The 26,962-nt window shown below is 47.0% G+C and overlaps 1 protein-coding gene across 15 annotated transcripts in view; it reads right to left on the reverse strand.

Moving 5' to 3' along the window:
- Positions 1-26,962, reverse strand: part of Eph (Eph receptor tyrosine kinase) — a 94,226-nt gene that overhangs the window by 22,353 nt on the left and 44,911 nt on the right. For all 15 annotated transcript variants that reach the window (XM_012375367.2, XM_012375373.2, XM_067357632.1 and 12 more), the window contains exon 3: positions 17,516-17,595. In XM_012375367.2, coding sequence (XP_012230790.2) covers positions 17,516-17,595 — 80 coding nt within the window. The remainder of the gene's footprint in view (positions 1-17,515; positions 17,596-26,962) is intronic.

Consider the following 26,962-nt stretch of genomic DNA (forward strand, 5'->3'; position numbering starts at 1 on the left):
TGTCGGACGACCGATGACGGCTCGTCTGTCTTGCGATAACCACCCATCTGTAATGAGCTTAACCGTCGTCGTAATATTTCGAGTTAGCGCTGCGCACGTCATCGGCGTGTCGCGTGTCAGAAGGGCTGAACGCCCCTGACGAGACAGCGCGCGTCATGCGGTAACGAGAAGGGCTGAGCGCGAGGCCACGTGAACTGAATCGGACAGGCTTGAATTTCCCCGCGCGCGCTCGAGGATCTTTTAGAGATTCAAAGCGGTACAATCTCGGCGAAGCCGATTAACGATGTAGATATAGAGTTAATTAACGTGCTCTCGTGTTTTTGCACGATACATTAAACAACCGGATGGGAAATACATTGTTTTATTTGAAAATGATCAATTTGCCGATTTATTTCTGCGGGACGCGACAAAAGGAAAATTAAGTTCTATTTTTGTTTTCCAATATGATATATACATTTTTATCGGGACAAATATTTGTAATTATCGCTCGGAGGAGCAATTTTGATGATGCCGCTTATGACCCTCCACTTCACAATTGTGAGTCAGGGTCAATATACCTAACAGTACCACATGCTCCGATACAATTTCTTCTCTCGTCCCCCGCAAAAAGGGGGATACGCCCGACTCGTGTATAGTTTTATGCTAATTCGAACGTTCACACTCGGCCCCGTTTCACCCCGGTTAGCACGTAGGAGGAAGCGTCAGCTTTATAAAATCGTCACGAATTAGCCGGAGGGTTCTCGCGCTCTCGTCGGGGGGTTGGGTTTAATATCGAAGGATGCGGTCGCGCGCGCCGAACGGCAGACTCTCTCGACGCGCGCCCCTGGACCTGTCAGTTTGACGTATCGCAGTCGCAGGAATCCATTATATAGTCAATTACTCCTCGTGATAGGGAACGCGCAACGGATCGTCGCTCGCCCTCTCTCCCTCTCTCTTTTTTCCTCTCCTCCCTCTCCTTTGCTCTCTCTCTCTCTCTCTCTCTCTCTCTCTCTCTCTCTCTCTCTCTCTCTCTCTTCCTGACACACTCCAATGCATTCACGCCGAGGCCGTGTCGCGCATACATGTGCATAAATTCGTTCCGCGCGCGCAGAACACGCCGGTCAAGTGGAGGATGCGACCCGAATGCACCCAGTTCGCCGCAACGCCGAATGATTATCACCAAACGGGATCTAGTCACGATGAATTTGGTTGAAGGCACAGAATATTTGCTGCCGAACGAAGAGATGCGCATTTATTTCATAATCGCGATGAAGCGCAAATTTGTCGAACAGTGTCAACGGGAAAATAGGGATCGTAGTAGATTTCTTACGCTTTCTTTTATCTACACTTTTTCTAGCTAATTAATTTTTAATAACATTTTTTATTTTTTCAATAATAATATATTGTCATAATTACAATAAATAGTCATAATTACAAGTGACGGAGAAATCAAATTACTTCCTTGTTTCATCGGAAAAATATAAATATCCTTTTTATTCTAAATTAATTATCTAAACGAAATTAAGAAAAAATATGAGGACGAAACAAAACATACGATGATTTTAAATTGATTCGTAAACGACACAACGCTCGTTATATATTTTCTCAGCATTCAAGCTTCGTACGAATGTCTTTGTGAGCGCAACTGGAAAATGATGAGGCAAACAGATTATTATACTTTTTATTACTGGATGTAAAAGCAAAAAGATTGGAAACGTCAATGTGCGGAAAATCGTTCAGATCCGTCCGGTCAGTTGTTAATCCATCCGGTCTATCCCTTATCTTGTACTTTTCTCCGCGATGACATTTCAGCGGCTACGTCTCGCGGGGAAGTTGGACCAACTTTAATAAGACTTAGAAACAAGCCTACGGAGAATCAGAATCCCTCCATCGTTTCCTTCTCGTCCGCCCTCCATTTTGTACCGTCAATATATACCGCCGCCTTCCCCCGAGTCCATTATCTCTGATCCCGCGGTACGAAATTCTCGTGGAAAGACGCGCGTGGCACCGTCGAGATTTCAGATGAAAGCGCATTAAGCTGCGCGAACGCACACATACACACATATATTACACGGACGTACACAGCCGCACGATATACATCCCGCACACGGCGAACGGCAACGAAGGCATCGAGGAGGAAACGAGGAGCAAGGAGCCGCTCGAGGACTCGCGTCAATAAACAGAGAGTCTCGTCTAACGACGCGGTCCGGATGACGGATATAGGGATCTGAAAGTAGAAGGAAGAAAGGAAGGCGGGGAGTGAGCGTGCGAAGGAGGAAGGAGGAGCGGCTTTGCGTGCGAAGAGAGAGACGGAGCGCGGCAAGAACAAGAAGGAGCGTGAAAGGGAGAGAGAAAGAAGAGAGGCAAGATCGGAAGAGAAGGAGGCACGAATGCGGAGGCAACGGCCTGCAGAGGCCCCGAAGGCCGTTCACATGAATACCAGTCTTTCCATTAGTACTCGAATGGAGCGCGCAAGAGCCCCGGCCCGGGCTCATCTCGATGCATGATCGATACTCGCAGATCCAATCTTACCCGGGCTCTCGCGGATGCTAGCCAGACCACCGCGAGATACAATGTAACCGGCGGTACGCGCTTAACCCCGCGTGTTGCTCTCGTTGCGCGTGTCTTACACGTAGGACGATATCCGGCGCGGTAAAACCACAAGCCGACCGATCGCTCGGCTCTAAAAGGTCGTTAAACACGATCTTCTTAACATCTCTCCCGGTCGCCCCGCCGCGGTCTATAAACGAACTCGTACCGATACCGATCGAGGATGTATGTATCTCCGGTCTAGATGGACCTCGCCCTTTGTACGCGATACGTAGAACGCCAACTTCTTAATCGAGCAACACCCTGCGCGGGCGAATATAGCACAGAATTTCGAGGTCAGCAGTGGAAGCGCGGCAAGGCATACGCGATAAGTAGGAGGTATTCACCGGGGATGGAATCAGGCCCGCGATACGTACTTGCCAAGCTGGAATGATTCGATACGTGAGTATCGTTTCGTTGAACTATACTTAGAAAGATTGCTACTTCATTGATGCGTTTGCCAAGTACTCGCTATAGAATGATTACATACCAAGTACGAAACAATACTGCGAGCTCAAGGAAATCGAAAGACATTTCTTAGTTAGTGAGTGAAAATGCTCGCAATTAATACTCGCTGACTTTTCCTCATAATTATTTCATTTTTCACTTTTATTTTCTATTCGCATTTTTATGTTTGATTTTCATTTGCTGTAAATGGTGCATATCGTATAAAAAATTATATTTAAACAATTTATCTTTAATTTGTATTTTATAAACGGCCAGCAGCACTTTGTGCTTGGAAATTAATTTTTAGACAATAGCTGAAAATGGTGACAATTAACACTCGTTGAAATTTATCCTTATAACTTTTTTATTTCTAATTTTTACTTTCTATTTTTATTTTCATGCTCTACTTTTTTCTATAAACATTGCATATCATATAGAAAATTATATTATAAAAAATTGTTTCTAATTTTTACTTAATGAACAGTGTATATTGCATAAAAGTTTTACCGCAAAAAATTCCACAGGTAGAAAAAAATTTTTATCAATGAACGAGATGAATTTTCAGGATGAAAATGAAATTATAATGAAATATGTAAAATGAGAAAATTGTTTCAATATATTTGCGATTACTATCACATTTTTCTTTACACATTCTATGGCAGTTCCATAGCAATTCCAAGTTCGCTTCCTCACTTTCGTCAAGCGAGGGACGGAATTCGCTTTCGGGCGCGCAACAAGCTGACACAGACGTAGAATAGCTTTCTCCGAGAAGGGAGAGATCTGATACGTGTTGTCGATACGACGAGACGTCGGGAAATCGTGAAGGATCGCGCGACGGAGGAAGGAAGGAAGGGTCGATCGACGACCTCCGACGTCCGCGCGTAGAGAAACGGACGGACGCTCCGTTCTCGCACCTTCCGCTTTACCCTCTTTCGCCGGCGCGCTCAGTCAGGCTTTTCTCAAATTGACTTTCGCTCCGACTGTCACTTCTATTCCGCTTCCTCCGCACGACCCTCGGCTACCAAAGAACGCTTGGTATGCTCGTCTCGCGCCGAGGGAAAAGCCGGCGGAACACCTCTCTCTCGTGCCGCCACCGCTCGATCGGCACCTTATTTCGGGGCAACGTCGGCTTTTCGGGATGAATCATCGATTCTGCGTGCGTGCGCGTGGATTTTAGTCTCGCGACGAGTGTGCGTGTGTGCGAGCGGCATACCGAGAGCTCGGATAGTCGCTCTGTGCTGTCGGGGTTCCCGCGCTGCGGAGGTCCTTTGAGGGGGTAGAGAGAAGTGTACGATGCGAATCCTGGCCGCTCGACCCTCCGACAAATTGGCAATCCACCGTCGGTGAAGAGAGACCGTACCGAGGGGTCGCTCGAGTTGTGTTTCGATCCGCTCGAATCATTATGCCTCTTCTCGTGCGTCGCTAAATATCGCTCGTTTGCGTTTCGTATTCTTTCGATCGCGCAAGAACAGTTAAACTTAACAAAATCTCGAGTTGTATTGCCATGGAAAGTATAATAGCGTCAATTATTAGTATAGAAAAATAATACAATACTGCTGATTAAGAACAACAATTGTTTGAGAAACCTCTAATCATATTCGATTATTATTACGAGCAATTGAACATGTTGGAGCATTCCGAAATCGAAATTGGATAGGCGTGAAGAAAGAACGTACACTCAACATCGTCTCGCTGAAAATTGACAAATTCAATTGCAACAATTCGCGACGATCCATTTCGCCTGAACTGACGGACTTCCGCGTTGACTGTAAAGTTTTCCAAGTGACGACCGATTGCACGTGAGCTCGCAATTGCTTTACCAGTTTTCCCTCTCTCTCTCTCTCTCTCTCTCTCTCTCTCTCTCTCTCTCTCTCTCTCTCTCTCTCTCATTCTCTCGGTCTCTCATCATTGTATTCTGTATCCATTTATTTGTCGTCCTCTCCGCTCACCCGGGTCGATGAAAGGGAGACGAGCAGGACGGAGAAGGCGCGCACCGGTTGCTGCGCCCATGACACTCTCGTGTCCCGCCGTGCGTCCCCCTCGCCTTCCACCCCTTTCTTTCCGCTGTTTTCCCCATGGGCAACGTGGTCACGTACCGGTCGTCATGGAAACCCGCACCAATCGAGATGGAAACTCAGCCGTGGCACGCTCTCTCCCGTCCTCTCTCTCTCTCTCCCTCCCTCCCTCTGTTCTCCCTATCCCACTTTCGGTCCCGTTCGCTTTTCGCCTACGCTATTCGCATCCCGTTCTCTCTCCGTCGTTTCCAAATTATCTCTCGTTCCATCGTGCTCCTTCTTACCACCCCGGTGGCCCTCTCTGTCCTCTTCCGCCGATCGCCCCGCCGCTAGACCCTCGCTCCCGCTACCCTCCTCTCGCGCGCCCTCACTTCGGTCGCCCGGTCTCGTTAGTTTAACCCACGCGCGCCGAATCGTAATGGGAAACGTACAGATGCATTAGGAGAGGCTTTGCCATCCTAATAGATATCTCGTCGGTAGGCAGGACGCGTTCGAAAAGGTACCGCGCAAAGCTTTTTTTTACCTGCCGCTCTTGCGGCCGCGGAGCTTGAAATTACGGAAGATTACGTGCCGTTGCTTAATTCTAACGGAATTTATATACATTTTGTATAACTCTGGAAGTCTCCGTGTTTACGCGATTAATTTATCAATTTTATCAATCGCGATTTATTTGTTAATGACAAACATTGAATTTCCTGCCGCGTGAATGCGATTTCGGCGAGCGAACGCGCCAGGTGAGAGCGCACCGCCGGCACTCGTTGTATACAGGGCAGATCGATAAAGACGACACACACGATTGCGCGGGTAAAGAATGCACGTACACCGTCGGCGTATACCAAACGCGGCATCGACTATGCAAGGCAGAGCTGCAACCTGGCTCACGTACAATTGGCGTCGTAAAACGCGGCGACGGACGAGGTCGCGCACTTCTCGGTCCGCGTTTGACCTTTCCCCGGCCGAAACGGAGTTGCGCTCGAGCCGAGAGCCGCGGCTCGCCGACCTCTTTCTCCCTGTGTGTGTGTGTGTGTGTGTGTGTGTGTGTGTGTGTGTGTGTATGTGTGTGTGTGCCGTATTCCGCTCGCGATCCCATTAATTCATTCGTGAATTCGTGATCCGTCAAAAGGGGAACGACGTAAGGCCGGATTTATGTCGCTGAGTGCGGAGGGCCTACCTGCGCGCGCGCTCGTCCTCGCCCTCGCCTGGGAAACAGATGGTAGCTGCACGGTATTTCGTATTCACTGTGGCCGCCGCTTTTATGATTTTAATTCCTAGAAACTACTTTTGGACTCGGGTGCGCCGCGAGTCTTGTGAGAGTTATATCCACGTTTCTCGAATACGACGTCGTTCGTAATGAATCCGCGGCTTGAAAGTTAAATCCAGAGATCGGGGGAACGCTCCGATTTTTGTCATCGCTCGGCGATGGAACATCCAGATGACAGAAGACAAGAATATCTTACGAGCTTCCTCGGAGCTCCAAATACGAAATAGACGGAACGGTGAAAAAACAATTTTTGTCGATGTTTTAGCTGCACTTTCTGTCCTAGAATATCTCTCGTTCCGCTTTCCTTACCGAATGTATGTATAATTGTTGCGCTTTAAGAGAGCAGAAGGTGGAAGAAAGACCACCAGGCTCTATTCACGACAGTCGCGCGTGATGACAGAATAATCGGAGCGTTTCATAGACACGATATTTGTCGTACATCGCGTTCGGCAAACTCGACATGACAGCTCGATGACAGTATCAAACACCTAAATTTCTGGTCGCAATATTTCGGGGGAGGGCGATAACACTGGAAATCAATATTTATACAAGACGGTCTATATGCAGTTCCCGCCGTTGTATACGAGGCTTTTATTAATCCTCATGAAAACGGAAGGCGCCCGGCAATGGAGATTGACACGCGGCGCATAATGCCGCACGCTCGCATGCGTGCGTGGTTCCCAGGAATTGTTCGGCTGTTATGCAGCCGTTGTCGAGCGAGCCGACCTCCGTTTGGGCTAGGTCAGCATTTGTTCAAGATCTACGAGAATTCGATCCATTAACGACGCGGCTCGCATAATGATTTGCAGAATTTTTAGAATTCTTTTCAAAAGAAATTGTAGTCAAAGGAACCGAAATTGTAGTCGGAGGAACCGAGAGTTTCCGTGAAAGACATCATTATCCTTTTGAAATATTCGACCATTTATCATTATTTCAAAGGCATTTCAATTTTATATTAGTACATATTGTAATAATATTTATTATCTCTCAATTTTATTATCTTTCAAAATGTCCCGAGGATTGTTATACTTGCTGGTTGCAAATATTTGCCTGCCGATGATACGAATCACTTGCTCGATCGAATGTAATCACTGGAGCACATCGACAAATCGTCATCAAGGTTTTCAGCCATCTGTCGTGAAACTTCACCCCTGCCAGGAATAAACACCATCGGATAGATTGCGGTCGTGGAGAATGGCGAGCGAGGCACAATCACGTTTTGCAGGATGGCACGTGTCTCGGCAATCATGTAGATTCGTACAGAGAGCGAGCGGTCGTGATTTAAAAATTAAATCTTAATCGGACGGAATTCAAGCCCACACGCTTCAAACTCACACTCCGCGCATACACACAGAGACGTACAGACATATGGTTCGGACTGGATAGGCTATAGATCTCTCCTCGTTCCCCTCCCTCGTCGCTTCTTCGTCTTGCTTCGTCTTGCTTCGTCTTGCTTCGTTCACTCGCCTGAAATATCTCAGCCAGTTAAAACGCTATCAGTTCTAATAAACGATCATTCGTCTGTTTCGTCCTCCCGTTGAGGTATCGTTAATGTCGGCGACCACGACGGAGGTGGGGATGGAGGGAGAACTGACTTTTTTTTAACCTGCATAGTCACTCGATGCGTGCGCCGAGACGGAGAAAGAGAAAAAAAGAGAGATCAGTCGATGCAGATGCCAAGATCGTCGGTGATAAACCAACGAGCGAGCGCGATGCCGATCATCGCACGGGTCAGTGTCGCCCTCAATAAATAGATAACACCGCGCGAGAGCTTGCGCGTGTGTCAGTGTGAATCACCCGAGTCATCCCCGCGGTTAGCAGATAAGACGATCTCCCGTTACGGGAACAAAGGGCGACTATCGGAAATCGGGATTACGAGGATCGCGCGATTCATTAATGCGACTTAATCTCGCCATGCCCAATCCAGTCGCCGCGCTATCTCAAATTCACGCGTAATATGATTTACGATAACTGCAGCTTATGTTGCGTAATGTGATCTGATAAGTGGAATAAAGCTTTCAGCGAGTTAATATCTCCGAAGTTGATGCGCGATAAAAAAATTACACGAAGCGTGCACGATTCCTTTGACCCCGGAAGTATTTCGAGGAATCAAATCAATTGTTACAAAATTTTACAGTTTTTTTTTGCGTAAAACAAAACTATATATTGCAACTGTGGTTTTTTTTTAAGGGAGGATTTACTTTTAATTTTTTGTAAAGGATTTTATCCTATTATTGTCTGTTGCGACTAGAGACTGAAATCATCGCAGGTGTTACAATCGAGCCCAAGCTGCCATAATCCCGCGTCATAAAAGAATCGACGGTGTCGATTGACATTTGTCAGCTCTCGCAAAGCTCCTAAAAATAAACTCCGCTGTGAAATGCCTCGCGGGTGGCGCCGGCGGCCGCGACAAAAAATCATGCATTATTTGTCAAAGCGCACGGTGGCGCGCTTTCGAAAAAGTCGATAGTAATCCAGCCACGAGGTCATAAAACGCGGAAAAAAAGCATCCTCCACCAAGTGGCAGGAGGAAAGGAAACGCAGACGGGGGAAGGGTGATTAATCCCGTGGAAACGGCTCGCTGTGCCGCGCGACTCCGTCGTGTGACCGATGGCGCGTACCAGAATAATCCACCTCCATTCAATCATTCGCCTCGTAGAATTAATTCCGAGGGATTAGCATTAATTTCGTTCCGCGCGCGAGGTCAGTCGATTGTGTCTCCGAGGTTCGCCGTAGGGAGATGACACCGACGAAAGCGAAAACGGCATTCCCGAGATTTTCTGACCGTTCGGCATGACGACGAGGGCAACAGGAATTCCGCCCCAGTTCAGACACTGCCGACAAATCGTCTGTGTGTAACCAGAACGCGTGAATATTACATGCTCAACGACTAGAAAAAATGTGCCAGATTCGCTTCGCTATGTATATTTTCGCAAGGGCGGAATCGCATTACGTCCGGTCATTTAAGCCGCACAATAATCGAAATAGCGATCGCTAATTGCAAGTTGCAAAATAAAGAAATGTGTTTTTTACCATCGAATAACTATACTTCTCATCGTAAATATTTTAAATAAATTACTTCTACTGTGCTACCACTGCTACTTTGTGCTTTCTAATGACGTACAGCTTTTTGCTTCGTGCTATTAAACCAGACTTGCTCGTCGACGCAGCTTTTTAGTTAGCGTCGAGGAGAGTGCTCGGTCGCGCAAGAAATTTACGTGGCGGATCCCGAAGGCTCGCGATTTTCTGCGCGCATCCGGATAAATAATCGCTGGTAGCCACTGAGGGCAAATAATTGGATTGACTTCCGCGAATAATTAGTATGCGAGATTTAACGAACGTGAAAAACGCGCATGGCTCCGTCATACGCACGTGAAGTTTATTACTCGTCGTCCCCCTCTTCCACCTCTTTATACTTGGCTCGGTTCTTTCTAATTACGGCCATTTTTCCCTTCCGCACGAACAGTAAATTTGCACGGACGGACGTGCTGTAACCAGCTATCCATATTCGGAACTCTCGCGATTAATTTTTAATAGATCGGTCGTAGTTTACGAAAGTATAAGAAAATTACGCGTAAACGAGAATCTGGCTCACCGGGTCCTTAATAATTAATTCAGAAATGCTTAACGAGCGCTTCGCGAAGAAACTCGGCTTTACGACTCGCGCGTTAATTCAGTTTAATGATTTTACATCGCGCGGCGAGCGCGAGTGGGGATAAATTTTCTTAAGCTCTCTGATGAGTAGTTAACAAGGGAAATTGAACGGACAAAAATAAATTTGTTTTTTACGACGCGATTCGTGCTCACTTGATACGAAATTTTACGGCCCCTCGCTTTTTATCTTATCACAAATTACTCCCGAATCGCACTTGTCTCGTTCAAATATATACGGCACGACTTTAATTCCTCGTAAATAAATCGAATCTGCAATTTGCCTTAATAAATAGGTGAAATGCATTTCTGTAGAAAGTGCATTTGCAAATCAGAAGTATTTCAGTCATATTAATCAACTTGTACCTCTTTGACTTAAAATATGATTGTGCTTGTGTGTGTGTGTGTGTGTGTGTGTGGAAAATATAAATAGATATTTTTTTAAAATTCGCTTCTAGAATCCACACATAAAAAAAAAGAAAATTCTATTGTCGTAATTTTTACAAAATAGTTGCCTTCACAGTAGGGCAATCAAAGGATAGTTTAATACTGCAGGCGATTTGTTTCTGAATGCCGCGGACGTTCGATGAGAAATCTGTAATCGATACTTTTCGTTCGACGCGACGTCCGCCTGCATGCAAAAGAGGTTCCTTGATTATACGGGGTGGTCTCGATGCGCGCGGTCCTGGTGACATTTTACGAGGCGGTGCGCGAGGCCGTTTTGCAATTCGAGAACTCGCCGACGCGTTTCCGTGAGAATGAGTTTTACTATTTCCCGCGCGTTATTATTCGCTCGCGAGCACTCGATGTCTCTGCCGTTAAACGAAGCAATCGCTTCAGGTTCATACATAACTTTCTCGTCGGTATTGACAAGTGTGTCGCGCGTTTGAAGCTCGTAAATAAAGTAATGAAAGAGTTCGTAGAATATCTAACATATAATATAAAACATGATTGGATTTTGAAAAATATCTAACATCTAATATAAAACATGACTGGATTTTGAAAAATCATTGAACGTACAAAGCTCTGACAACGATTTATACACGAGGCTTTTTTCACTAAAGATATCGTCTGCAATTAAATTCGATTCCATCAAAAGGATGTCACTTTGTTGATAAAGTCGCTTCTAGATAATCTATCAAAGATCGGTATGCGAGACCACCCTGCATATAGTCGTATAGTCGGCGGTTTTCTTCGTTATCGCTCGCACCATGGGAACGCGAAAGACGATAAAGAGCGGTGAAAGGGTATATTGAGTCGTGTCTACTCGGAAGAAGCGGAAGTGCGATTGCGTTAGCGCGAAATCGGTCGTCTCGATTGGCGAAATTGACGCCGTACATGTGTGCATTCCTGCAGTACGAGACACAGAGTACACAAGCAGGAAGGGGAGGGAGAGATAAGAACAAGTATGTCTTGAATTTCCATTTCGAGCGATAAGTCTTCAAATGACGAACGACAGATAGGTGAATCCTGCGCCGTTCTTCTAATCGGGATCAGATAGAAAAGAGCAGTGGAGGCAGAAAGCTGTTAGGCGGACGGCTTAGGAATCCAGACGACGTCGCTAGATAAGACAGTTTTAAATAATCAATCCCGTGTGCAGTGAATCGCGCCACCGGTGGGAGAGATGAAGATGTTTTTTTAAATACCCGATGATAGGTCGATGCCGATTAAGGCGCGGCCAATGAGTTTTCGTAACACGAGCGCGCGCGGACCGCGGGAGAATAAATCAGGCGCTTATCTGGCTAATAAATATTTAGCTAATAGTCAGTTAATCTATTACAGATACGGCTCGAAAGTAACCTGATATTTATTATTGCCGCTCGTGACGTAAAATGTTTGCCGCTGATTATTACGCACTCTTTCACATGGCACACGTGCGCCTTTTCCGTATTTAATGATCTACGAAGTCTAAAATGACATAAATACACATACGCGGGTTTGGTCCGTTCTATCGTTTTTCGTCAAACGGAAATGTTGCTCGAAAAAAGATTGCGAAAGATCACTGTCTCGTGCTCTTAGAAAATCGTGTTGCGCACATTCATTGACGGCAATTATGTTCTCGAGGACGTCGTGTCGCGTTCCGGGAAGGCGATTTCGTAAAGGACGCGAGTCTCCGCGAGGAGGACACGCTTACGAGAGTCACATATCACTACGTGACATCCTAAGAATTTCGCATTCTGGGAGCACATTTAGATGCAGATACGGGCGCGGTTAAAGAGCCGGAGTCACGGCGAAAGAGGGAGGGCGAGAGGGAGGAGAGGACAAATGGAGGTCGGTGGCATAAGAGGAGAGATAAAAGGAGAACGAGGGAGAAAGAGGACTACCGGTGATGCCGGGGGGACGACGAGAAGGGGTGAAAGACGAGGATGGATGAAGATGAAGGAAGCGGAAGATGAAACGGTCAGATAGAAGCCCGAGTGCCACGTGCGAACCAAGACGGGCGGGCAGGTCTTTTCGCCGGAACTGCGACCGCGATCAGCCACGTTTCATCAGCTGCAAGATGAACTCGGCTACCACGAGCATCCGACGGCAGCGGAATGGCGAGGGAGGGTGGTCTTTTTTTTCTTTTTCGGCAGTCGAGTTTCCGAATACTTTGGATGCTCAAAGGTGGATTGCGCGCCAGTCGCCGTGAAAGATTGAAGTACCGCGACTTTTATCGTTACCTCAGAAGCACCGCTGCGGAGTTGAATGAACCTCGAAGCTCATACGATAAGTTTCGCTACTCATTATTTATAGAATACATTATTTATCGCTGCTTACAGAATACACCTGTAAACGCAGATCTTTTCTATTCAACACGATTCGACAAGGCTGCGGATGATACCTTATACACGGATTCTATTATCAGTTTGAAGTAAATTCTTCCTGAATGACTGCGCCGAGGTCTCGGCAGGTTTCCGGTCGTAATCGCTTGAAAATCTAAGGGGTCTTCGGAAATTAAGCCTGGAATTAAGACTATCGGCTCTTTTTATCGCCGTGGAAATAAATCTCCCGGCGCGCCTATTTGAGACCTATTACGTGGATTCTTTCCCGATGTCCTCGGAAATCCTTCCACGATGCTTGTGCACGCCTTCGAACCCGTGTAACCGGGCGTTCAATAATTTACTTTTACGAGACATTGAGCATAAAAGTACACAGAAGATAGTGTTTCTTCAAAATTGTCCCATCATTGTTTATTAGACTTTCTAAATGTCACGCCCCCCCCCCTCTCTCTCTCTCTCTCTGCCCCTCTTTTACAGTCGATCGCGGCGTTACGAAGCGGGGAACTCGCAGTAGAATAAACGATAAATTTTTCCGGATAAAAAAGACGCGCGAGATCTCCCGACAGAGAGCCACCAGCATTCGCCTTCGACTATCGATGGACGCTCGTGGCAGGAAGGGACCGTTACTCTCAATGGACCAATGGCCTCTGTCTTTCTCGCCTTCCATTAAGCGCGCGAGTGCGCGGCGTCGTGTCCCATCCCGTTTCCCTATTCATAGAATAAATTCGATGAAACGCGAGGCGAAAATCTATCCGATTTCACGGCGTCGTTATTGGAAGAAATCCGACTCGACGATTGACCCCCTTCCCTCCCTTCGTGTTCACCCCGCGAGATATATCGAAGATATCGAAACGCGTCGCACGGAAATAGCCGGAGACTGTTCCTCCACACGTTGAATCGCACGACTTCATCGGGTTTCAGCGAAGTGCAAGTCGATATTTTTAAAGGGCGAGAAAAACCTCCTCATTCCGACGGTCGTGATCGGGTTACGACTTCTTAAACATGGAAATTAGTTTGAAGTAAAGTGGCAAGAGCGAAATCAAAGCGCGCCTTTCAGTTTCATCCTTTTGACTTGCTCGCAATCTGATGATTTGCATTTTAAAGGAAAATTCCTAATTTCTCCTTTTTTTCTAGATTTTTCTCGAGATCCTCGTTACCGATATTTCAATATGTAAGAGGTTCTGCATATTTCAAAATTTCATATATTTTCCGAAAGTTCAAAAAGATAGGCATTTAATAGAGTTTTCTAAAAACGGGAAATTGCAATTATACAGATACCCCCCCCCCTCTGGCTCTTGTTAAAAATTGAGTTAAGAATCTGAAAGAAAATTTAAATCAATGCAAAGTAAGGTACGGGGTCACCGACGAGAGAGAGAAGGACGCTTAATTAATTCCGGCGGTACGTTTCTCCGTGTCTTTCATCGAAAGTCGTTGGTGGTTGACGGCGCGCCGAGATAGAATGTATAATATGACGATAGAACGTGGCGTATCTTCGGCCCTTTATGCGAGTTTTGACCCTCGCCGCCAGCGCCAGCATCAAAGCATCTTTTCGCTCCGTGCCCACACTCGCCCTGCTCCCCTTGCGTCGGCTTGTTCAAATACTCCGGGCTAATTCCGTTTGCTTGTATATTAATAACCGCCCCGCTATCAACTGTAACGGCGCGTACTCACCGTGTTTGGGATATTAATGCCGACCGGAGAAGAGTGATTAGAACGACGTGGGAGTATCCACAAAGTGTAGCGCGGTCGCACGAGACCGCTCTTTTCTGCGACTAAAATATTAATGAGTTTAAGTAATAAATATAAATGAGGCTCTTGCCTCTCTGCTTAATTAAGAGTCATGAAATGTCCCAAGCGATAATCACTTTCTTTCAAAGTCAAGCCGTATTTAATTTAAAAAAATTGTATTGCAACCCCTCCTCCCGTGCTCGCCGTGCGCAAAAATCTCTTTCTGTTTATTATTATTATTAATACGGCGAGTTTCGGACAAACGATGCTCGGCTAATTGGGCACGGAGCTTCCCAGGCAAATTATTCACCCGCGGAGATAAATTTCCTGTCACGTATGATCGAAGCTAATGGCGTGCGTGAGAGGCGCGCTAATCCCCGTCCGAGAAAACTGATTAGGTCGTGATGCGAGGGCGCGAGTCGTGAAAACACTCTCAGTTTTATCGATCTCGCTTGCGAGCGGCGCGACTTCCTTTGGACAGGATTGTCCGGGGAAGCGGATCAGCCTGCCCTAAGAGGATTCCCCGTTACTTCGGCCTGCGTACTTTGACGCATTCTTCGGCGAGGAGAGCCACGTAAAACGTGAATTCCTCGACCCGAGGAATGAACGACGATCGTTTCTTCGTCATCTACAAGCGTCGGGCGATGGACGAATCCTGTTGTCGGTCCACGAATCGATTCACCAAGTGCAAGTTCAAACAGTAGTTTCGTCGGAATTGATAAAAAAAACATAGTAAATAAGTAATATTTGCGATCACGATATTTGAAAAAATCGACTTGAAACTTCGGCTTTCTCGTATTCTCGATGTATATTTAACGTTAAACGCGGCGGCCGCTTGCGCTTGAAATTCATTTGCCCAAAATAGAGGAAAACCTTCTGTGTCAATAGACGACGAGGATTCTACAGGCACTAACACATAGCGCTAAACACGCGGCGAGAATACGGGCCTTCGGCTTCGGTAGGAACTTTAAAGACTCGTAGGTGTAACTAATATCGCGGCCGTTTTTACGAGGAGCACGTGCGCTCGAGAGTCCATATAAAAGAGAAAGAAAGAGAGGATGCGTATTTGGATATAGCACTTCCGACGGCTGAGATGGAACGAGAGGTGCAAAGTGAACTCGAGTGGTTCACGGAGAACGAGGCGTGCAGCGAGATCGCTCTTTTTTGGGTCATTCAAAAAAAAAAAAAGAAAGAAAAAAGGAAAAAAAAAGGAAAAAGATCGACTTCCGCGCACGGCTCACCGACACATCTATCCCTCTTTCGGTACGAAGGGAGGCGCATCGGGCATTTAGCACCAGAAAAATCAACAGCAGCCTCAAAGAACCTTTTCAAATAGAGCGTTACGCTGGCCGATTAGCGCTGCGATACTAACGATCGACACTTCGAGAGAAAGGAGAAGAAAAAGGAGAACGAAGTGCGCGTGCGGTTTCCACCATGCTCGATTATTTTAGGGTCGATGACAACGAGGAAAAATTTTTACTGATTGAAAAATAATATTTGTAGTGTGTACTATGTTTGTTCAACTTTATTGATATAAAATGCATTTTACTTCTTTGCTTATCTAAGCGGTTTCTTTTGTCGTTTTAATAATAAAATTTTACCTCGATCGTTATAGTTAAAATATTGAAAGATTTATAAAATTTTGTCTTTAAAACTTTGCTTTTTCCATTAATTCTTGAATTGTCCGATCGCACGGTGGATATCGGATATCCATTTGGATCCGTCGTAGAATTTTTCGAGATAGACAGGTGCGAGAGATAGGATAGTATATTTTGTGTCTCTCGGACTGTGTGTAAATAAAACAATCGCGATTGTGATATAAAAAGCGTACAGAGACGAGTCCGTGCAGATCCGTCGGACGAAGATTAAATAATGATATTCTAGCTGGATATAAGTTTTACTGGAATAAAATAACAATCAGTTTTAAATGAATAACGGTGAGGCAACATACGGCACGATAAAAGTATAATGAAAATAACGACGAGTTTCGAGGAACCCGAGTCGGAGAAATTGAAGCCGCCAGTTTATCGTCGCGATCGAGTCGCGAAGCGAGATATCCGGCCGACACCTACGTAGGGTCACAGAGGAGGATGTCACTCGTGCGCGAAACTGCAGTCTCCCGGTCCACCTACCATGTTTAAATAAACGCCGCGTGTACCTTTTTTCTTCCCCCATCCCCCTTTTCCGATCGCGGCACCTCTTGCCGAGCCGGCGCGGCCGTATCACTAATTTGTCCGTTCAAACAAAAAGCAATTTGTTACCCGGCCGGACTGACTCATGGACCGAGCGGTGTGTACGGTACGCTCGAGGAGCGGCGAAGGTGGGACGGCGAGAGCAGGCGGAGGCAGGAGGAGGCTGGAAGAGAGAATCGGGAGAAAGAGGAAGAAGAAGAGAAACGGAGAGAGAGGTAGAAGCTGATTTAAACCTGTCTGGCGGCCCGCTGCGCGCTTAACAACTGAAAAACAAACATGGCGCCGAGAGAGCGCATCGGCCAGCGGGAGCCCACGTATGTGCCGCGCGCGCACCGAGACTATAAAGTGCTTCTGGTACCCCCGGAACCCGGCCAGTCGAGTTCCAAAAGATTTCTTCGCCGCACGGCGGGAAAAAGAAGACGAAGAGGAGAAAATATCGGGAAGTCTTGGCATTTTTTCCATCTAGGCGTCCCTTTGTTATCGCCGGAGGGTGAGGGCTGGCTCGAGGGCAACCATCATACGCGAGATAGCATTAATTTGTGTTTGAGACATTTTTAATATTTCTCTCTTTGGTGTCTCGCGGAAAAGGATGCCGCGCGCGCGCGAGCGCGAGCGAGCGGAATTCCCGCGCCGACAGGAATTTCCTCGCGTTGCTGCCGGCACGTCGAATATTTCCGTGAAAATTCGCGATATTTAAGAAATTGTTTCATCCTCCGTCCTTACTTTCGGATCATTTTATTTTGTACTCGAAGATTTGAAAGAGCTGCCGTTTATATACGAATAAATAGTTTCTTGTGTCGGAAAGGAGCTCGGAGCTTATCGCTGAATGTAGAAAGAGTATGATGCTGTCGTCGCATTAGCATGCAGTGAAAAAAGTTTAGTGTTACTTACGCCAGGAGTGCTAGCTTGAGGCCCGAACGGGTATCTCGTCCAGTCGAGTTTCTCCTCCGTCGTCGTGTCCAAGAGAACAACTGCAATCAGAAAGAGAGAATGATTTGAGTACACGCGAGCAAACTTGGATCATATTTATCGCAACGATTAAATTTTCAACAAAAAACATAATTTTCCTACAGTCTGATCAAAAGTAATTTGATTTCCAAGAGAATTTCTTTTCATTTACATATTTGCCTTTTCTTATAACGTCGTCCTTTAAACTGCATTGTTTTATGCAATCGCAACACCTGTCAGATATAATTACACCATAATGTCGGTATAGCGCGGTACGCCATGAAATTGAAATTACCGGATTTATCTAACAGCTGATCTTACGAGAGACAGGAAGTACATATCGAAGCTATCGCTAGGAAGTCGACTTGTCGAAGTGAGATGGGAAAACGCTCCCTCTCAAAATGGCGGATCGTTGCGAGTACGTTGCGAGGGGTGAAAAAAATATCGGGAGGTGAATATAGCGGGGGAGGAGAGAGAGAGGGAGAGAGTGAGAAAGAGAGAGAGAGAGAGAGGGAAACACACGGAGGGTCGAAAAAAAGAAACGGGAAGATCGCGCTGTGTATCGGTGCATACGCGCAGGGATCAGGTTGCGTCCTGCATTGCGCTCGTCGTGGTGGAGGTAACGGTGGTGATGTTGGTGGTAGTGTTCGTATCGACCGGGTCTGGGCTGCTACCAACCCTCGACTTTCTCTCTCTCTCTCTCTCTGTCTCTCTCTCTCTCTCCCCCTTCGTTTCGTCGATCCGTTCCTCCGCTCTTCGCCTCTCTCTTCTACGCGTCCGGTGCATTCCTCTCTTCTCCGTCCATTCGTCTCCCTTCTTTTCGCCTCGCGTTCTTTGTGTCTCTCGCGCCTTTTCTCTCCTCAGTTCTCGGCGCAGTCGCCCGTTCTTCCTTCCTGCATCTTCTTCATTGCTTCGGTTCTCATGCTCTTTTTCCGCCTCTCTTTTTTCCCCTCCCTCTTTCTCTCTCGCACCTCGCTTCTCCTTGTTCTCCTCTGTTTCGCGATATTCGCCCGAATATCGAACCGGGTCGTCCGCGTCCGACGCAACGGGTGTCCTCATGGACCTTCCACCCAGACTCGGGTCTGGGTCCTTGAATTCCTAGGACAGAGCCAGCCACCCACCCACCTCCAACGCCGGATGGAATCTCAAAGGTGAAAACTGCGCGCTGTAAAATCCATCCGACCTTTTTATTCCCTTCTCCTTCTATTCTCGCGGTTCTATCTTCTCGCCTTCCATCCCGCCTATCGATCTCCCATCCCGCCGCCGATCGTTTCGACAGGGGCATTCGCGCGAACTGCAATTATCTCGCTGAATCCAGATCGGCGCGGAATGCGGATGGATGACGAAAAAAGCATGTATCAATGTAACTTTGAGATTAATCTGGGATAAAGTTCTCAAAATTGTTCTAGCAGACGTGTAAAAAAAATGTTAGGCGACTTCAATCTAAATTTCAGAATAAAACCACCTCTTTTTTTGCAACGCTATTTGTAATTTTTATTTTTCATCCAAATGAAGAAAATGTGTCGCCCGAAATCTCTCGTGCCCATCAAAAAGTCAGCGTGCGAGCTTTAGAAAATGTATGTATATATTTTGGAATGCGCGAACTTGATAACAGCGAGCATTAGTATCGCGAAGGGATACTCCGCTTTAAGCCGCTGGATCAGTTGCCCTCTGCTAAGCCATCTCATTGTGAAGAGTATCTTGTAGTGGAGTTTGCGCTGCAGCGTGCCGGTCTAATTCGAGTGCTCTCGTGAAGAACTTTGGATATATAGGCACGCGCTTCCGCAAGCGAATTCACGAAGTAAGATCCGCGAGAGTTTGCCCCTTCTATCACCGCTATCGCTCCTAATAAACTTCGCGGAAAGCCTTAGCAGATTGACCCCGGAATTATTCGCCCAACGTTGGCGAGATTTACTCTCCGAATATCCGACGGACTCAATCCGCGCGCTTGATAATCGCGTTTCTTCAAATTTGCATTTTAAACAGCGTGCTCGTGCCAGCTGTAACAACAAAGCGACATTTACCTTCCGAATTTACAGAGGGATGTGAAATGAATTATGCGACGACAACCCTCTTACCGATCGATTCCGCAATCCGAAATAACGCGACACACTTGAGCCACGTAAGAAAAAGAGACGTGTCTCTAGAAAATATCGAGTTCACTCCGAGCGCGGTCTTCTTCTCCATTCTATATATGTATGTACGCGCACAGCTATCCGCGCTGTACCAGCTGTGTGTAGGGTAATTCCGGGCTAGATAACTATAGTTCCTGGCATAGATGACCGCGAAAAGAGACTCGGTAATATTTTCCATGAGTATGGTTACGGCAATAATTTCAATCAACTGCCACGATGTTTTAGTAACTATTCAACCGTATCGGCTATAGCGGCTATTAAAGGAACCGCAAGTGCCGGCCATTTCCCTTCATAGTATAGCTATAAAAGGTAGCCTAGGTTCTTCTCGCATTTCCTTTTATCTACAATCAATTTTAACAGCCAATTTAGTGTCAACTTTTTCTCACTGAAAGTTTAACACGAAAATTAATTCGTGAAAAAATTATTCAACCTTTTCTATTAGTTTGTTTTTGTTATTATAAAACCATGCGTCACGTTATTGATTTGTGAAAAAAATGTCAAGTACGAGAAAGCTCTTGGAGAACTTAAAACAGCCTGTGCGTTTTTTTCATATCTATATTTTCTTTCGCCGTGACTTTTTCATGCATTTTAAGAAGTCTTGATTTATATACTTGAATTCTTATCTTCAAGGGTCTTTCCCGGGTTGAAATAAATCGTAGGGTTTTTTTATACTAATACATCTCAGTATCATCCTACCACAAGTGCGTGGCGTCGCGAGCGAAAGATAATCGCGTAACGGTGCGGTTCGTGATTCCGCGCTGATCGCATCACCGAGGATGCGATCATCGACGGGAAAAGAGAAAGTGCAACCACCGCCTGTCGGTGCAGCCGCTACGCACTGTGCGTGCGACACGTGCATTATGCGCCTCCGTACTGTCGGACACGTGTCACGAGCCATTCGCGGCGTGTGTCGTCCTCGCGGAACGCCGCGGCGAGGAGAGCGGCGGGGCCGGGGGGAGGAAACGGGAGAAATTACGAACGGCGAGCGGACGTGCTCTCACCCGCGGCTCGGATCGACCGTAACCGAGGGAAATGCGATTACGTGTGTTCGGTAGGAGCTTGCGGCTAAACGGACAGGAAGAAAAGACGATGTCGCGATTTGCGATGATCCAGGCAGGCGATGCCAGTAACACACCCGTTACTTTGCAAGATGTTCCGCGAATACTACATCTGATATCGTGTAATAGAGACGCCGCTTAAGTATAATTCAACTCATTCAGTTATATCGAGATTTCACATTATGTTAAAGAATTTCGAAACCACAAGCGCTTGGAAAAATGAGAGAAATAACGCACTGTCGGTGAATGTCGAAATTAAAAGTTTTTAATTAATTGCCGAGAAACTTGATCAATTGCAATTACGGCAAAGTAATTTTGTTCCAACAGTAGCCACCGTGCACGAAGTGTAAAGTGAAAGAGCATGGATTTTCGGCTAACAACACCTGAAAAACAAGCTCATCGTAAAAGCGCGTTTCCTTCACTCGAGTTCAACGCGATCGTGGATCGACAGCGACAAGCAGACAAGACAATCATACACGACACCGAGACAACTTTACCAGTCGCGGCAGAAAGGGAGGGAGGAGAGCAGACGGGAGGTGAAAGGACACGGCGCAGGGGCCTGTCTCGAATTACTATTCCCGTATGTGTTTACCGACGAGCGGAAACGACTTAACGGGTCGTCGTCGGTCGTCGTGAAAACGACGATACGTCCTTCCTCTCTCTCGCTCCGTTTTACTCTCGCCAACTGATTTGTTTGCTCCACTTTATGTCCCAAAAAGCTTCAACAATAATGATATTCCGCGAATTGAATGTGAAAACACTTTTTCTACGACAAAAATTTCGTCACACAATTTTTCAATTTTTAATACAAAATATCTTGACACGTGTTTCTCAAATGAGAAACTTATTATTATAAAAATATTGGAAATTAAAGGATAGATTTTGTATTTCTTTGAGGCTTTATTCGACGGAATCCCTTAATTTTCGGTGTTAAATAATTTTTTAATTAGACGGAACTTTTATCACAGAGCGACCAAAAATATTTTGACATGTCTTGTATGAGTGCATAGGTCTTTCTTCGTGATGCGTGCCTTTGTGTGTGTGTATGTGTGTGTGTGTAACCGGTGTACAACGTGGTCCCGCGAGAGGTACCAAATTTAAATTTCAAATTTGGAGCGTGTCGCAGGGTGTGACGGTATGCATAGCGTTGCCCGCCGGCTCTAACTCACTCCACCGATGGTGCGTCTTCGTTCCATCCCCCGCCGTTCCCTGTCCCCTCGTCATCACCGCCCTATGTGCACGGGCCCCCCTTTTCCCGAGTCCACCCAGTACGTATCCCGCGGTCCCTCTTATTCCTTCCATTTATCTATCTATCTCGATTTTTCATATTATTCAAATATGAGGGAGGAATCTGATCTTATCGATCGGCGAAAAGAAGTCTCCGTTTACGGACAACTCTCCGGACGTTCAAAGTAAAGTGCTGTATAGGGTGTGCTTTTCTCCCTGTACACATGTTTGACCCGAGTCAATTAGAAAAGTTTGTTTTTATTATTTATAAAGCAGGTCGATCGAGCGAGGGGAAAAAATTAAATTTCAAAGTTGAGAAAGTTAAATGTACACGAATCTTTTCAAATTGTTAAAAAAGTATGTCACGAACACTGTCACGAATCTTCAATTGTGGCTCGCGAAAAATGTATCTTACATCAAAGGGTCCGGAAATCTTGCATTAAAGAAATACCGAAATTATATATCTCTTTGACATGCAGTGTTTCACTTCGAACGATCACGTCGGTAGTTAACGAGACGGGAGACACGCGGCAATATATCGAGGCCGATCTCCTCTCTCGCACCGAAGTCCGAAGGATCTGTCGCCCCTGAATGATCGGCTCGGTCACCGATGATGTCGGTCAGCTTATCTCCCGTGACGACCAATCGAGCTTGCGTAAGACGACACGGTTCTGTCTTTCTCGCTTTCCGTCCGTCAACCGTCGATCGATGCACAATGCATACCTCTAATCAGAGAGCGAGTCGCGCGCCTCCCTGCGATGGAAGAAATCGAATGCTTTCTCGCGACGATAAATCAATAGTCCGAGGTAGTCCGAGGAGAAGGAGATGGATGAGTGACGTAACAAGCCCGTTCTTACCGTACGGTTCTTTCTCGTAAGAAGTTGACCCTCTCGCGCGCGTACACAACCGAAGAGACGCACGATGAAATCGCGAGAGAGAACCTGTTGCCCGTCACACGGGGACGATTAAGATTACGATTTCGTCTTCCGCGCGCACGCATATACGTTTGTGCGTGCGTGAGATCAACCGGCCCGATCTCACTCGATATAATATCGTTACCGTTCCGCGATTATCATTCACCGAAACCCACCCGCGGTGTCGGCTCCCGCTAATGCCCGACTCTCACAAGCGGCAACAAAGTTTCATGCGCAGCTTCCAGATTAAGAATCTTCTCTCTCTCTCTCTCTCTCTTACTCTTCCTCTCTCATCCTCTCGTGAAGGGAAGCGGAGCTGCCGCCGCCGGTATCATCAAGATCAGCACGGATACATAAACGTGAACGTGCGACGTTACGCTCGCCGACTCCCCCTCTCTGCCCTCCCTCAACATTTCCCATCGTGCTCGCGCATCGGGGAAGTATTCCAGATTTTGATACCGTTATCCAGATTTCATCTTTATCCCGGGCGATTTGCATTTCGTACGTCGAGGCGTCGGGCGAGGCCGCTTCGTATCTCACCTCCATCTTCGCTCTAGGATTCTCAGGGTTTAACGAAATATCCGGTTGGCGGTCGGTCTATCCGATTGTATCTCGCTTCATCGCTTTCGACTTTTATCTCATAATTTTCATGAAACGTCGCGAAGCATTTGAAAAAACGCTGACAACGTAGATAAACAGGCCACAACTCTATAACAGGATATGACATTAAATAAAAAAAAACAATTATTTCTTTCGCGATTAAAATTAATTAAACTCAATTTCTTTAACTATAGCCTTGAAACGGTGTGCTTTTTCGTGCGCGGAATAACTCGCCGGGATCAGGAGTTCGGTCGGTTGGGAGCACGTTAACAAAAAACTCGCGGTTGTAACGAAAGATTGATTTATTCTATTTAATGAGTGATGACAGAATGGATATATGTACAGTATGATTGCGTGTGTGTGTATATAACGAGTCGCATGAATGTGGTGTGAAAATGACAAAATCAACCTGATTTACGAATGTGATGTACGATTGATGAAAATGCGCGGACGAGATGTGTACACGTTATGTACGGATGACGAAGTGAATGCGCGTATGCTGGTGAATCCGTTCGTAAACGCGACGTGATTCTGTTCGTAGAACGCGGTTGGTGCCGCGCTCAGCGCTTGCACAGGTACGCGAGTTCGAATTGTTTTCGACGCGCTTTTACCTGCCGGATGGACGAGCGGGTACGAAGTCTTTATACGAGAACGCTGATGTAAATGTCTGGCGAAATAGGTATTCTCGAAGAGAGTGTTTATGCGAGGAACCGAGCACGCTCGGCGGGATACGAGAACACTCGTACGCGCGGAAATCGGTGACTAGGAGCCGAGTACGCTCGGCGGGATACGAGAACACCCTTATGCGTGGAGATCGGAGACTAGGAGCCGAGTACGCTCGGCGGATTACGAGAACACCCTTATGCGCGGAAATCGGTGACTAGGAGTCGAGTACGCTCGGCGGATTACGAGAACGCTCGTATTGAGAACGATCCGGAGCCGGGGACGTTCGGCGCGGGTGCACGAGAATGCTCGTGCGCGGAGACCGGTCTGGAGCTAAGGACACTCGACGAGTGCGCGAGAACGCTCGTGCGCGGAGACCGATCTGGAGCCGAGGACGCTCGACGGGTGCACGAGAACACGCTCGTGCGCTGGAGAATCGAATACCGAGGACGCTCGGCAGGTTCGCGAGAACGCTCGTGCTCCGGAAGGTTGCTGGCATAGATGCCGAGAACGCTCGGCGGACTACGAGTGGAGAGGATCGGACGTTCGCTGTCTAGCAGCGAACAGGATCTGGTGGTAAGGCGTGCAGCCGGGCCTCTTTTATACCCGGCTGACAGTCGAGTGACATTTGGATCGGCAAGTATCGGCGGCATTGCCGGCGGCCTCCACCTGGCGCAATTCGGAACGGTCGATTGTGAGGGACCGTCCGGCGAGCGTCCGCCGATATTTATGAAAACGTTTATCGGCGCTCGATGCGCCCTTGCGGGCCTTACGGACGATGTTCGGTCCGTAGTCGTAGTAACGATGCAGGCTGCATCGTTACAGTCTGAATTTCACAAGTGCGGTTTCACGGTGCTAAATTGATTTAAGAAGTTCAAACTAATTACGCAACTAGTTCAATGATAAAATTTGTTCTCTTCTAATTAAACAGACGAAATGAATAAAATAATTATATTCAAAAGGAATAAATATTTTTCAATTAATCGATAAAATAATTATTATACAATTTCGATTCGCAGTACCCGAATGAATTAATTATCTTATTAAATAATTATCGGCGCTCACATTGCTCTTAGAATATCTCGATTATAAATGCCAGTGTTGGAGACGAGCGCAAGCTATTCGGCTGTCGCGTCGACGCTGACGTGTCGAATTGTAAATCGGGATCGCGCGCGCTGCACGACGATCGATCAGCGGAAAGAGAACCCAGGGTGTCCGGCCGGCCGTCTTCGCGAGCGAGGGAGTCGCGCGTTTCGCAATTCCGCGTCTCCCGAGAAGCCCGATGTGCGACGACGAGCGCATGTGCGTTCACCTAACCGTCGACATATACATACTCGCCCGTTCGGTAGATCAGCCGCGGCAGTAGAGACGAACGCGAGAATGGAACGAACGAACGAACGAACGAGGATGAGGACGACGCGACAGCGAGAAAAGGAGGAGAGAGAGAGAGAGGATAAAGAGAAGGAAGAACAGAGAGAGAGAGAGAGAGAAAAAGAGAGAAGCGGACACCAAGAAGAGAGACCACCTACGTCTTACGACGCGCGCCCGGCGGATATCCAAGCGACGGTGTACGTTCGTTCCTCCACTTTATTTCGGCTCTAAAAATGCCGCTACGAGGCCCGTCGTGACACGAGTGTCGTGCGACTCGTCTTTTTCCCGTCTCTCTTTCTCAATTCTCTCTCTCTCTCTCTCTCTCTCTCTCTCTCTTCTCTCTCGTCGCGAGAGTATCGAGATTCTCCGCTCTCCTCGAGCTCCTCCAACGAGCGACGCCTCCGTGCCTTTGCTTTAACAGCCTTCCAATTTGTCAGGATCCTTCCTCTCTGTCCCGCTTGCGCTCTATCTCTATCGCTTATCCTTTGTCTCCCTTTCTCTTCATCCTCGATCGTCCGCTGCCGTCCGTCCGCGTGCATCCCCCCTCCAACGTCGGTATATAGCCTATCGCACCTCGAACCATTTGCCGGGGTGTCGTTGACCCATCGTACGCGCTCCGATGTGCCCCAATGGGATCCGCGCGGTCTACTGTCAAATTCGCGTCGTGAAAAATCACGATTAGAATCATAATCGACGTGTATCTCGATAGTGAAAAATGACACACGTATTCACGTTGTTCCGAGCGAAAACTCAGCCGAGATTGCGAAACAAAATGATGAAAAACTTTCTTGAATAAATTTTTCTTACTACGTCTTATTTATATAAAAAAAAGTTAATGATAATGGAAATTAGAGATAACTCAGCACTTTGTGGTAGATATCTAATAATGCTCTTTTGCAAAGTAAAAGCCTGCGTTTCACAAGTGTTGGAGGATTAAAGAGACGTTTACCGTATCGCAACCGCTGCCGTCGCCGAAGACTTAATGGAGAATTCAAGCGCCAGAACCATCGGCGTCTGAGACGTCGATTTCCATCTCGGAATTTATTCCCCGGTTTCCATCGCGCGTCAGACTTCGTCACCCCATCCTAATCTTCCCGATCGTGCAAGTGGATTCGCCTTCGAATTCGTAGGCGGAATTACCCTTTTTCTCGGGGGTGATAGGAAAGGGCGGAGAGTAACGCGGGGAGGGAAAAGAGCAGATTCCCCGGGAGAATGAAAAAATATGAGGTGCTCGGTTAACTTAACCCCCGTCGTCTCGCGTCTCTGCGGGATCCCGCGCAGCCCAGGTTCACAATCGTGGGTCCGACTGGGCGGCATAAGAAAGGCGGCGGGAAGGCAGAGGGGGGTCGCGGATGGGATACGATGGGATGGGACGGTAAACGCGGTCCTGGGCTCGGCCCACGCCACGGAGCGGCCGGCGTC

The sequence above is a fragment of the Linepithema humile genome, chromosome 6 (genome assembly GCF_040581485.1).
Source record: "Linepithema humile isolate Giens D197 chromosome 6, Lhum_UNIL_v1.0, whole genome shotgun sequence".
Lineage (NCBI taxonomy): Eukaryota > Metazoa > Arthropoda > Insecta > Hymenoptera > Formicidae > Linepithema > Linepithema humile.